Below are 14,468 nucleotides of genomic sequence, written 5' to 3'. Positions count from 1 at the left end.
ACCACTGAGCCACATCCCCAGCCCCTCGCTGGGAAATTCTAAGCAGGGCTCTACCACTAAGCCACACCCCCAGCCCCTCACTGGGGGACTCTAGGCAGGGTTCTACCATTGAGCCACACCCCCAGTCCCTCACTGGGAGATTCTAAACAGAACTCTACCACTGAGCCACACCCCAAGCCCCTCACTGGCAAATTCTAAGCAGGGCTCTAATACTGAGCCACACTCCAGCCCCTTACTGGGGGATTCTAGGCAGGTGTTCTGCTGAGCTATATCCCCTACCCTCTTTTTACTTTTTAAGACAAACACTCAGTTGCCCAGGCTGGCTTTAAACTCTCTCTATAGCCCAAGCATGCTTTTAACTTATAATCCTCCTGCCTCAGATTCACAAGTAGCTGGGATTCCAGACCCATGCCATTAGGCCCAGCTTATGGTTGTTTACTAAATATTCCCTTACCAAAGGTTCTGCTGTGACTGGTAAGGGATCCAATGCAGTATACACCCTAACGCTAGCTGGGGAGTGAAAGTGGTCCCACCTTCCCCTGCTCTCACTTCAGATACTTTTGCAGCTGGAACAAACAGGACTCTGGCTGAATGAGGGACAGCTGCCTGCATAAAACAATGGGCCACACCAGCAACTTCCTATCTACATCATCCCATAGGTTAAGAGCTCAAGGGCCATAGGGAGTGATGGAGGCCCTGGACCAGGACCCTGTGCAGGTAGGCAGTGCTGTGGGGCAGACTTCACTTCGTCCACAGGCACCCAACGGCCTGGGTAAGGTCCTGGACGCTCTGGGCCTCAGCTTCCTTGTCAGTGCAGTAAGGACAAGGATGGATGGGCCTGCTTCCAGCCCTGCATCAAGAGTCCAACTGAGTGGTGGAAACGTAGAGCCAGGTGCAGAGCTGGGCAGAGGAGGCACAGGCAGCATCTGGGACTGTGGGTGTGCAGTTCTCCTTGTGCACAGGATCCAGCTCTGTCCCAGACAGGAAGGCTGAGAAAAACCTCCTACATCCTGCAGCTAGACTGGTTTGCATGGAAGTTTTGCTCCAGGAAATGTCAGTGTTAAATGGGTAAGGGTTTGAGGAGGTGCAGGCCATCCAGGAAGGAGAGGTCACTTGGGGTTCTCACTGGTTCCCAGGGTCACAGCCAGGAAATGGGAATGAGGCCTGAGTGCTACAGGAGCTGGCAAGTTACCCTCTGCTTTATTTGTTTCATTTTGTTTCATTTTATTTTTTGATCTTTTTGAGACACGGTCTCCCTGTAGCTCCAGCTGGCCTGGAACTTGCTAGGTAGACCAGGCTGGCCATGAACTCACAGAGATCCTCCTGCCTTTGCCTCCTGAGTGTTGGGATTAAAGGCATGTGCCACCACACTTGGCCACCCTCTGCTTTAAAACAAGACATTTCCTCTATCTTTATTTTACTAAAACAAGGCATGATACTTCACCAAAGACTCATGCCATCCTATGGGCAGTGACAAGGAGAAATGAAAATCCACAGCTGCCCTCTACTTGGGAAACATTGTGTCATCACCTGGACATGAAGCAAGAGGAAGCAGGTTGCTTCAGCGACCACATGGGCCACATGGCCCAGACCATCCCTGAGGCATAGCGTGACAACTCTACCTGGTGGATCCTGTGCCTCACCCTGAATCTCCCTGACACTCACCTGCTGGCTGGGGCTGCCTGGGATCCCCTAACTGGCTGCTGCCATCCAAAAAGTAAAGTGGTCCAAGTGTTAAAATAACCACCCCCATGGCCATGCCCCCTACAACATGGTCCCTGCTCACTAGTGGAACAGATCTACCTCCATCTCCAGCTATGGCCATGCCCCACCCCCCAACATGGTCCCCATGCACTCTGAGAACAGACCCACCTCCATCTCTGTGCTGTGGGCATGCACCTTCTGCACCATGTCCTCAGCCTCTCGCATGCGACGCGTCAGCTGGGGTGAGTACTCGGCCTGGGTCAGCTCACTGTCATAGGATCCCAGGATGGCACGCATGCCGTCCCGCTCCTGTGGGAACAAAGGGCATCAGGTCAGGGCAAAGACAGGCTGTGAGGTGGTGTCAGGGACAAAGAGGCAGGAGGAGCCTTGGGGCTCCCTCCTGAGGTGCCTTGGAGTGCTGAGGGACAACCACCTGCTTCTACCTACCCTACCAATGGCACACATGGAGGCCCTGGCATGTGGAGCTCTAGACCTGTGCCACTGGGCTAGCCATCTGAGAAGCCCATCCTGATGACAGCTCTTGCTTTACATGGTGAACACCATCTTGCTGTGACTTCTGACCAGTGACACCCAGAGTGAGCACAGAAGCCTAGTGTGAGGACATACTCCATTTGAGAAAAGTCTTCCCACTGCCCTGACGGGCTGGAGTTCCACAAAAAGTTGCAGCCTCAGTGAGTACCTCCCTCCAGAGAGCTAATGGCTGTGTTAGGCCAACATATGTGCACCACGCCCCCAGCTACAACCGAGCATCTCTGTCTTCCCACTCAGCACTAAAAGGGGAGGGGTGTCACAGGTTTCCTGGATGATACATGACAGAGTCAGGGGAATTTTCAGGGCTCCTCATCTGTGCCTCACTGGAAGTCTTAATTAGGGTTGGTGGTATGAGCCATAACTGGGGTACAGGCTTCCTGGGATGCTAAGAGATACATCACAGGAGCCGAAGAAATGCATTCCACTCAGTCAGCAGGGAGGCAGGCCGATAGACATGCAGCCTGCACTGTGAGGGGCTACATGTAGGGTACAGCCTCACTAGGGAGCCTGGCTCCCCTGGGCTGCTCACTGCCTCCCCTCTCCCTGTGACTGGGGTTCTTAAGTTTGACCCTAGACCCACAGGACCACTCCTGGATGGAGGAGGCCTAGCCCAAGAAACCTCTCCCCTGTCATCTGCCTGCTCTGGAACCATCTGAGATCCATGTGGGCTGCACAAGAGAGGATGGTGAAGCCCTCCTCCAGATGCCCAGCTGTGCCAGAGCGCAGTTCTTCCACCCGCCCGTGTGTAGGAGCACCTTGAAAAATTTGAAGAGATACCGGTATTCTGCAGGTCTGGGCAGGCCCAGTCTGTGCTGCTAACTGGAACCTCGGCACCCCTGCTGATAGGCTCAGTACCTTCTGCTTGGGCTGTGCCCAATCATGCAGCCAGCACTGAGAATGCTAGGGACAGCAGAGCCCAGGAAGAGAAGTTCCTATGAGAAGCAGCTCCCAAGCTGTTCTGCAGCCGGCTATCTAGTCAAGTCCCAGTTCCTCCCTTAGTAAGAAAGAGGTCACAAGGGTGGCTGTGCAGATCAATACTGCCACGGACAAAGTGCCCAATGTGATGCCCTACAGACAACCAACACTCATGAAAAAGACAGGATTTTATTACCAGTGGCAAATGCTTCTAATACGAAGCCCTGGACAAGAGCCCTGACTGTTCCTGCCCACCCCTTCTCAATAATACACACCCCAGGAAAAGTCAGAGTGGTCAGATATGACTTTGTTCTGAGTCCCTGGCCAGTGGGTCCTTCCCAGGTGACCTGTGCCGTCTGTCCATACCAAGAGAGGCTGAGGGGGCACATGATGGGTCCCACAGGGACTAGCATATTCAGACCTTGCAGGCATCAGGAGCAACACCCACAAACACCAAAGCTCTTTCCATGAGGCCCAATTATGTCCTCCAGGAGGGACAGATGCACAGGCTCGGCCACACCCCAGCTCCCACAGTGTCCATTCAGCCATCCTCAGCCCTCCTGATGTACGAGAGCTGGGTGAGTGTGCCAGGACACAGAGCAGCACCCTGCTGCCTCACTGCTCAGGCCACTGCTCCCACAGCCATGTCTGGGCTCTCTTCCCTCGTGAGCCAGGGATGAGGTTATCACCCCAGCACAGACTTTGTAATTAGTAGATGCCAAAAAATTCAATAACTGAGAAATTAAAGTTCTAAATCCAGCTGGAACTGGTCACTGATCTGGGGGCAATCTGTTTCCGAGGGAAGGTTTATGAACTGTCATAATTTTATTGAAATTCTCTATCTTCCTATTGACTTTTATCATCTTGAGCTGGTTTACCCAAGTTATCATTAGCAGAGTGTCGATACCACAAGAGGCCGGGCGGGGGAGTTTCATTTCATCAACAAGCTGTAATTGTCTCTTTTATTGATCAGTAAATCTCCAAGATGCCACCTTACACTGGGCTTCTCTCCTCTAGCACCTCTAGGCTGATGCAGAAGAAAAATAGAACACAAGAAGTTTGTTGTTTGTACCTTTTCAAGGAATTTTCATGAGCAGAAGAGTGGGTGCTGGGCGGCCAAGAACGGTAACGACTTTTTAATGAGCAATTCTACTCTTGCCTCATCTGCACGCAAGCAAGCCCGGGCAATTCATCCGCCACCAACAGGTACCAGGGTGGTACCCATGGAGCCCTAAAGACCTGTTCATGGAGTACTGAACAAAATGGCATTTTCCACTGAGTGCTTCTCCTCGGGTGCAGAACAGTCCTGTTCGAAAGCAATCAGGTTTGCTCATGGTGTAATTAATGGCATGGAGGAGAGAGTGCTGGGAGAGTCTCACCCAGGAAGTAATGGGCTATGGATAGAGACAATCACAGGCGAGGCAAAGTGTCCTTGTGCATGTGGTGACTGGCCTGAAGGATAACATGTCCCAGTGATAGGAAAGGCCAGCAGCCATCCTAGCTGTCTTGACAGCCCATAATGATGAAAGCAGAATGATGAAACCAAGTGGAATGCCTGGTGACATCAAGCAGTGGCAGAGGGTTTGGGGAGACAGCTCAGGGAATAAAGTACTTGCTGTGCAAGTGTAAAGGCCTGAGTTCAAGTCCCAAAACCCACGTAAAAAGCCAGGCGTGGTGGTGTATGCTTGTAATCTCAGTACTGGGGAGGTGGACTCCTGAGGCTCAATGGTCAGCCAGCCTAGACAAAATCACCAAGTCCCACGTTCCAGTGAGGGACCCTGTCTCAATAAGTAAGATGCAGCCTGGCAAGATGACTTTTGCTGTCAAGTGTGAAGACCGAAGTGTGATAACCAACCAGTACCCCCATACTGGAAGGAAAGAACCCAGACTCTTGAGATTTGTCACCTGAATGGTAATGACTTTTTAATGAGCAATTCCACTTTTGCCTCATCTGCATGTAAGCAAGCCCGGGCAATTCATCCTCCACCAACATGCCCCCCCTAACACAAATAAATTAAATTAAATGTAGTCTTTAAAGAAAAAAAAAAAACCCACAGATACCGCAATTGGACATCTGACCACTATACTATACATACACGCATGCATGTACCAACCAACCAACCACACACACACACACACACACACACACACACACACACACGGTCCATTTAGAGAACTAAAACTCTGTTGCATGGCTTTTCCTGGGGACACCATTTCTGATTCACCCACACACACAGAGAGGGCAACAACAGACCTAAAGAAAGGAGTTGGCCCACATCCAGCCTGGTGAGCCAGTAAGTTTACTGGGCTCATTATAGAAGCATGGCTAACTTGGGGCAGCTGCATCACCAACAAGCCCAGTCCAGCATGCTGACTTCTCTCAAACGCCATAGCCCTGGAGCACAACTTGCACAACTTGTAGGCAGCTCCTCCAGGAGTGACCCCTCCCCAGTCCTGAGGTGTCTGAATGTCTGGGAGTCTCAAGCCCAGGCTCAGCCCCACCTCCCACCCTCCTCTCTCCAAAAGGAAATGTTCCAATCTGGAAGAAAGAACTGCCTAACAAGCTGGGAAAGAATTCCAAGGTCAACGCTTGGCAGTAGTTTTCTAGAAGGGAAACTGAGGCACGGAAGTAGACCTGCTTATCCCAGGCCCAGGCACCCCAAACCACTGCTGACTAGAGCCTGAGCTTCCTGACAAAGTCTTTCCTTCATGACAGCACTTAGGACTGGCACAAACTTCGACAACAAGGCCAGCAGGGGCCATAAGTGACCATCAGAGGACAAGCAACAGCAAGTGGGGCACAGGAATGGGCATCCCAACACCTGGGCATACACTGGAGGACCCTAGAGTTCTGTGAAACTGTCAGTTGTGTCAAGTAGAAGCCTGGTGACTCATCTTTCATGTACGCGTACGAATGCAAACAAAGCTTCAGTTCAGCATGGGGAAAGCTCTACTGGGCTCTAGGGAGCCCATGGAGGTGGGACCAGGGAAGCCCAGGCCTCAGGGCAGAGGAGGCAAGGACAGGCCTGTGGCCACAGCACTGGAAAGATAGCAGGTGGGCATAGGTAGCCACAGCATGTAGGCTGCATTGGATACAGGCAGGAGAGGGCAACCCAGGCAAAAAGAGAACAAGATAGAGACCACTACCTAAGCCCATCCTCCAGGGGGGAGCTCTTCACCACTGTTTTAGGGGACCAGCCTCCAGATACATCCAGGAGTCCCTTAGGGAAAAGAGAAATACAAGACCCAGGTACACAGAGGCCAAGCGTGGCCACAGCAGAGAGGCCATGAGGCCAAGGGGACAGCCACAAGGTTACCCTGCCTGGGAGTCCCAAGAGTTTAAGGAGGCCAGCCAGACTCAGTGTGGGAAAAGAGGTGCCAATGTGAGGTGGAGAATGAGCCCACAGCTTGCTGCCCCTCCAGAGACATGAGGTATGCATGCCTGGGTTAAGTCTGAGGCCAGAAACTGCCACATGGCCAATCCTAGCAGGACCTTAACTTGTTCCACGACCTGGGAAAAACAAGCAAGCCCTGAGCCTCGACTAGATGGTGGAGAGGCAGAGGGCTTACAGACCTTGAGGTTCAAATACAGCTCACTGCAGGGGACAGACCCACTAGGGGACTCGCTGGTCCTGGCTGCTGCTCATGCTCAATGCTGCTCTTCCCCTTCCTTTTGTCATATCGTCTTCCTCTGTGTCACACATCCTTGCTTCAAGTGGACACTGAGCACCCTGTGAGACAGGTGCACACGCTGTTCCTAGGCCAACTTGGTGGAAGAGACTGGTGGGACAATGAGGACCCAAGGGAGTTTGTCCCTTCCCATTCCTCACTGAAAGGGGAGCTGGGCTGGAGGCATCTGCATAGGGCACAGAGGTCCCTCTAGGTCCACATACACCTGAAGGAGGAGCTGGGGTGGAGCCTGTGCTCAGGGCAGGAAGCTCTCTCTTCCTTCATGCCTTTCTTCTCCTCTCCCTCCAGCCCCGCTCCCCCTCCCAGCCTCCCTTGCTGGCTCTGACTCATTGGGCCACCCACTCATCCCAGCACTGTCTGAAAGGCCTCTGTGGGTCTCAGCACTGGGACAGTGCTCTGCGGGCATCTCCTGTGGTCCTTCCTCAGCCCCCGCAGCCTCTCCCTGGTCTGGCCTCCTCCATTCAACTCTGAGTCACTCCACAATGAGTTCGTAAGACATAGAAATGAGACTAGAAACTATGAAGTGCTATTCCAATTGCTTTCCAGCACTGAGAGTTGCTGGAGTCCAGTAAACTCCAGGAATCCCAGCCCTGCTCCCTGATCTAAGCTGGACTCATCCATCACCTCTCTCTTAAGAGCCTTTCACTAGCCACTCCAACGTGACGTGGGGGACCTCCATGGTGAAACCAGCACCTGGTGGGTGCCTGATGCCCCTCTTCTCAGAGGAGCCTAGCTCCGTGGGGAGATCCTCACTGTGCCCCCCAAGAAACAGATGAGTAGATGCAGGGGGGTTGGGGGGAGTGGCTCCCTGTCCCAGTTCCACAAGACCCCTCAGGAAGACCAGGCCCCTCTCTGCAACCCAGCCCAAAGTAATCCCAGTAGGTCAGGAACACATGCCAGGGACAGGAGTTCTGTCTGCCCAACCAAACCTGCCCAGTATGTGCCCTGAGCATCCACACTAGTGGGAAGGACACGAGAGACCATGCCACCCAGATGATGCATCCTCTGCAGGAGGGCTGCTGCAGGTACCTACACAGCTGCACTACTACTGGCAGTGTACCAGAGTATCCACTCTGATCAGCCACAGCTGTCCCTCAATGCTCAGGGTGGTAGAGGGATGCCTCAGCCAGAGCCCCAGGTGCACAAGGACCCAAACAGGAACAGGACCACCAGGGTTGGGCGCAAGCCTACCAGGGTTTTCCAGGTCTGAAGATTTCCTTCTGGAACTTTCTAAAACTGCAAACAATCTTCAGGCATTGAGAAAAGCCCGTTTGCCAGAGTGGCAACCTGTAGGGAGTCCAGTCTGACAGCAGCAAATATCTGCCACACCTGGTGAGATCAACACACTCTACCACCACCCATCTCCGTGAGGGTTGGCTATCCACTCTCCCAAGACACAGAATAAGGCTCTCCAATTCCAGGATCCTCGCTGTCCAAGGATTCTAGAGCAACCATGATCCAAGTGAGCTGTGCATGATCATGTCACAGTCATCAGCCAAGCACCTCTATGGCTGGTGCGGCTTAGTGTGGCATGAGCCTGGGACCTAAGGGTATCTACCATGGGCAACATCTGCAGAGCCCCAGGCTGCCAAGACCTGGAGGGTGGGGAGCAGAAAGGACAGAGGTGTGGTGCCTCAACCTAAGGAGGAGCCCTGGACAGGACAGTCACTGTCCATGGCAGGCAACAAGACACATGACCACACAGCAATGGCCAATATATGCACACCAGCCTTGATGCTGGGTAGACAGGAAAACCCATGGAAGTTCAGTGCTGAGAATCTGTGACCACAAACCTATATGCAAAACCTGGGGAGCTGGGAATTCCTATGCATCGAAAGCCGCCACCATACCACATCAAGCACAGATGCGCACACCAGCAGAAGGCACAGGTCTTGCAGGGAAGGCAGAATTCAACCCACTCATCAAATAAACCCTAAGGTCAAGTTCTAAGAGTGTAAGATTACCATCAGAATTCATAAAATGAAAACCTATCAGGTGCTACAGGGAGACCCGGCCTCAAAAAACCCCTTTCCAAGTTTCACTGGTCAATCACCTGGTCATAGGACCACCTCTAGGAAGGTGGGTTCACCTTATGTTATGCTAAATGGATGGGCGGAGTACCTAGTACATTAATGAGATAGTGAATTTTTCTTGCCTCCTAGCAAAGAACTTCTGGACCAGCCACAGTCATGTAGTCTGTAGTCTGCTCGCTTTTCTGGGTTCTTTAGAAAAGCGTAATTTCTCCTTTTCTTCTCCATATCCCATTTCTAAACATGCTGTCTTTAAGGCTTTGGGCTGCCCCTGGCATCTTGTATTTCTGTACTTTCTAAAGCTTCCTTCTCCCAGCCCTGTGACTGCCAGTCCGCCACGTGTCTGACTTCCATGCAGGCTGTAAACCTGCCTGGTTCCATGGCTTTCTTTCCTTCTCCCCACGTTCTCCTCCTCAAGGCAGCTGCCAAGATGACCAATTTGTGCCCCCCACCCAGGATTTTTATTTAAAATTCTAATAAAATTGTAAAAGCTTAAATCTTGTGCCAAGGACTTTACCTTTTGGACTTTACCTTTAAAAAGCTCCAGTCTCCTCCCAGTTAGTACAGCTTTCCCTAAACTGGCTCAGAGAGTGCTGTCCCTGGTAAATAGATTTGACTACTTTGGAACTTTTTGAGTCTCAGTGGTCTTCCCAGTTGTTCCAAACTCTGTAAGACATCCATCTCACTATCTGCTACTTGCTATTTATTCTTTTACTTTGGCCTGCTGTATACTTAAGTCACTCATTCAAAACGTAAAATATAGATCTCATGGGTCATTCTCCAGACCATACAGCACGGTCAACACATCTGGACAGCTCACTGAGCTGTGAGGTGCAGACCCAAGAAGCTGGTGAGAAGGACGACAGACAGCCAACAAGGCAGAAAGCTACAGTGAGTCAGAAGAAAGTGGAAGGAGATAAAGTCAGTCACGTGTCCCAGCTGGACGGACACAAAGAATGTATCTCATGTGAGGGACGCTCTGAGCAACAGCAGCAAAGAGCAGACCAACTAACACATGCTGATCCAACAGGTGCCAGGTTTATAGCATCCACGGTCCAGCTGGCAAGTCCTGAAACAGAGCCAAAGAAGCTCTCAGGCTGCTGCCATGGGAGGAGCTGTAAGAAACCCAAGCACCTCTGTATCTACCAGATGTGAACAAGAAAGAGAGTGTCAAGAAGATGAAGGGTAGATCTTCCAGGAGAGATACATCCACACAGGTGTGCACCCAGGCTCTCCATAGCACGGTGTGCATGCTAGCGGACCAGGAAAGTGAACCAGGGCTGGCAGGGAGGGAGGGAAGGAGCAGCCATCCTTCCCTCACATCCACATTCATCAAATTCCCCTTTACTGTGATATATATTATATCATCTGCTGAGCAATGTAAACCAGAATTCAGAAAAAAAAAATAGTTCTAAGACTGAAAAGGCACCTTTGGGGATGTGATGTTACCCTGGAATCAACTAAAAGACAAACCACTGGGCATACCAGTGAGGGACTTTGGTGAACAGGTGATTTGAATGGGAAGACCCACCTTAAATGTGGGCTGCACCTTCCCATGGCAGCCCAGATAAAGGAGTGTGAGGAAGAAGTGCTTTTGCTCTTGGCCTGTTAGCCTTCATGTCTCACTGGCAAGATCATCTGCCCTGTGGCTGCCACCAGCCTCCACCGAAATCAGAGCCCAGCTTCTTCAGGCTTTCAGTGACTCTCTAGGAGCCCTGAAGACCTTCAGCGCCACCCCAGGACTACTGAGGCCACCAGCCTTGTGGGCTGAGCAGCAGCTGGATTCTAAGCTCTCCAATCTCTCCTGTGTAAGATGGCCAAAGACCCAGCCCACACCATGTAAGCCAATCCAATAAACTTCTTTTTTATTATATAGTCATCCTATTGGTTCTGTTCCTCTAGAGAGACCCTGACTGATACAGGGTAGCCTAGAGACTTGGATTGCTGTGTAGGGTAAAGATATAGAGACTCTACACCACAGAAACCATATAGTGAAAACAAATGGGAGAGCCTGGGGGAAAACTCCAATAAATTAGAAACAATGGAAGGAAAATGGGAGCTATGATTTTAAGGAAAACAAACAATGGGACATATAAAAGTACTAAATAGGAGTATAGAAATTCAAATCAGAAGAATAAACAATGAAGACAGACTAAACACACCGATTAAAAGACAAGGAAGCTCATAACACGTAGGAAAAATGAGCCTCAGCTGCAGTTTTTCAAGAAAATAAATGAGAAACACATGGAAGAAAACACTGAAGAAAGCAGTGGCCCTGTCACTATCCACGAGACACAACTCAAGGCAAACACCTCATCAGACTGGGTGGTATCACCTGTCATCCTGTGCTTGGGAGGCTGATGCAGGAGAGTCACCATACAATGAGGTTCATCTAACTGGGTGACAATCAAAGGCTCCACTCGCCAGACTTGTGTGAGTCTGGAAAGGTGACGGTCTGGAATCACAAAGCCATGGCTATAGGACAAGAGATACCAATGTCCAGCTCACCACCAGGTGAAGCTGATCCAGGAGTAAGCCCATGGAAAGCAAATAGTGCCGTGAAAAATTCTGGCTCAGTTGATAAAGTGTTTTTCAACAAAACATGAGGAACTAAGTTCGATTCCTAGGAACATTTAAAAAAAAAAAAAAAAACGGTTAGGCATGGTGGCCAGGCAGCCCAGCCCACTCGGAGACTTCAAAGCCCATGAGAGATCCTGTCTCAATACAATGTGAATGACACCTGAGCAACACCACCAGAATTTGTCATCTGGTCTCCACACACATACACACATGCTCCCCCCTACACACAAGTGTATCCCATGTACAAGAACACACATGCATACACACAAATTCTGACGTGGAAGCTGCTTCAGATCACATGGAGTGGTACGCTGCCTTTTTTTTTTTTTTTTTTGGTCTTTTTGAAAGAGTCTCCCTGTAGCCCCAGCTGACCTGAACTTGCTATATAGCCCAGTCTGGCCTCAAACTAACAGAGATCTGCCTGCTGCTAGGATTAAAGGTGTGCACCACCATGCCTGGGTGACATCTGCTTTCAAGCCTCAAGGAACATGCAGAAAAATTTAGCAAATGATGTGATACAAAACATGTCACAACAAATTTCAAATGAGATATTCAGGACCAATTTACAAAATAAAATGATTAGCCTGTGAATTAATTCTTAAAAGATTATGAAGAACATCCAATACAAATATGAAAGAAGAAAACACAAGTAACCACTGGTTAAATAAGACATCATAAGAGAAATTTGATAATACAAAGACCAAATGAACCAGGTACTTAAGAGGCAGAGACAAGCAGATTTCTGTGAGTTCCAGGCTAGCCTGGTCTACAGAGCAAGTTCCAGGCCACATAGGACTATACAATGAGACCCTGCCCCGCCAAAAAGATTAAAGCTGGGTGTGGTGGCACACACCCTTAATCCTACCTCAGGAGGCAGAGACTGGCAGATCTCTGTGAGATCAAGGCCAGCATGGTCTACATAGCTAGTTTGAGGTCCCCTGGGACAGGGAGACCCTGTCTCAAAAGGACATAGTAATAGTAAGGTAGGGCCAGCACAATGGCTCAGTGGATAAAGGCACTTGCCACACAAGCCTGAAGACCTGAGTTTGATCCCTGGAATCCATCTAAAAAACACTAGAGGAAGTGACAGCATCTGCAATCCTAGCATTCTTCATAGGGAGATGGTAGATGGATAAAGGTTACCTAGATGACCATGGACAACCAGCCAGGAGCACACACCATGGCAGAAACAAGGCTCAACAAGATGGGAGAATCGACCCCCACAAGTTGTCCTCTGACCTCCACATGTGCTACAGTATTGGCATGGGAACACACACACACACACACACACACACACACACACACAATGAAAATGCTCTTAAAAATGCAAATGCAGGGGCTGGAGAGATGGCTCAGCAGTTAAGAGCACTGACTGCTCTTGCAGAGGACCTGGGTTCGATTCCCAGCACCCACATGGTGGCTACAAACCGTCCTTAACTCCAGTTCCAGGGGAATCTGAAGCCCTCTTCTGACCTACGTGGCATTGCACAACACTGGCCAGCAAGATGGCTCTGCTGCGTAAGGTTGCTTGCTGCCAAGCCTGATAGCCTGAGTTAGAGTTCCCCAGGGGGAACCCAGATAGTGAAAGGAGAGAACAGACTCCTGAAAGTTGTCCTCTGACTTACACATGTGCACCAGGGAGACCCTGTCTCAAAAAAGACCAAAATAAATAAATAAATAAAAATAATTTTAAAAAAAATTAAAAAATGCAAAAGCAGAAAGCAGCAGGCTAACAACCTTAAAAATAAGGAAAAACAAAGTCACCAAGAGAGTAAGAATGAAATAATAAAAAGTAGGGAACAACTCTGGGGCTGGGCTCAGTGGGAAGTTATTGCCCACCATGCAGGAAGCCCTGGGTTCCATCCCTGGTTCGGCACAGTGGTGGTGCATACCTGGCATCCAGGCACTCAGGAGGTGTAGGCGGGGGGATTAAAAATTAAAAGTCAACCTTGGCTACACGTGAGTTCAAAGCCAGTCTGGGATAAACAAGACCCTGTCTCAAGAAAGAATAAAAAATTACCACATTTAAACAAATTTTAAAAGTAGAGATTAGTAAATGAAAGAGGAAGGAAAGCTATGAAGCCATGTCATTAGAAACTTGCCACAGTCTGACAGAAGGGGAAGGATGATGAGAAGGAGGAAGGGGATGTCTGAGGCGCTGGGCAGGCAGAGCCAGCACAAGGTTTGCAACTCAAGCAGGAAAGAGTGGCTGCAAGGATGCACAAGAAAAGGGCTCAGAGGCTTCAAAATTCATGACACACACCGAACCCCAGGTCCAGGCAGCTCACAGGACATCAAGCATGAAATATCAAAATTTCTACACAGGCACGTCCTTCTCAAAGTGCAGAAAACCACAGGCAGACATGAAGCCTGATGGGGCTGCAGAGCAGTACTGTTTACATCAACATATGAGAACAGGGCTCTGGGAGATGGAGCAGCAGGCGCTGGAGCTTGCCGCCAGACCTGACGACCTGAGTCCAAACCCCAGAACCCACATAAAACACTGGATGGCAAAGTGCACATCTCTAATCCCTGCACTCCCATAGCGAGATGGAGGATCATCTGGAAGCTTGTGGGCCAGCAGGGATGAAGTACACAGTCCAGAGTAGAAACAAGAGACTCTGGCCTCAACAAGGAGGAAGGGGAGGACAGACTCAGAAAAACTGCTCCCTGATATCACATTTAGACACACAATAAACAGACAAATAAATAAATGAGATACAAGAACAACAGCATACTTCCTGTCAGGAACCACAAAAGTGAGAAGACTTAAATTGTGAAATTTAATAAAGGTGCCAACCAGAAGCTGAGTGATTAAGAACACTGGTTGCTCTTGCAGAAGACCCAAGTTCAGTTCCCAGCACCCACATCAGGTGGCTCACAACCTTCTTCATAACTCCAGCTCCAGGGGATCCCATACCGTCTTTTGGTCACTGTGGGCACTGTGCTTGTGTGCACATACACATAGACACATATACATAATCTAAAAATAAAATA

General features: G+C 50.0%; 1 protein-coding gene across 4 annotated transcripts in view; it reads right to left on the bottom strand.

Moving 5' to 3' along the window:
• The window catches only part of Mad1l1 (mitotic arrest deficient 1 like 1), a 368,748-nt gene that overhangs the window by 154,392 nt on the left and 199,888 nt on the right, over nt 1–14,468 (bottom strand). For all 4 annotated transcript variants that reach the window (XM_029555183.1, XM_008851411.3, XM_029555181.1 and 1 more), the window contains one exon: nt 1,873–2,013. In XM_029555183.1, the coding sequence (XP_029411043.1) occupies nt 1,873–2,013 (141 nt within the window). The remainder of the gene's footprint in view (nt 1–1,872; nt 2,014–14,468) is intronic.

This window comes from Nannospalax galili, unplaced genomic scaffold, assembly GCF_000622305.1.
Source record: "Nannospalax galili isolate Female #2095 unplaced genomic scaffold, S.galili_v1.0 scaffold664, whole genome shotgun sequence".
In the NCBI taxonomy this organism is placed as follows: domain Eukaryota; kingdom Metazoa; phylum Chordata; class Mammalia; order Rodentia; family Spalacidae; genus Nannospalax; species Nannospalax galili.
Note: the sequence above shows the minus strand (reverse complement) of the source record. Positions and strands in the feature narration are given on the sequence as shown.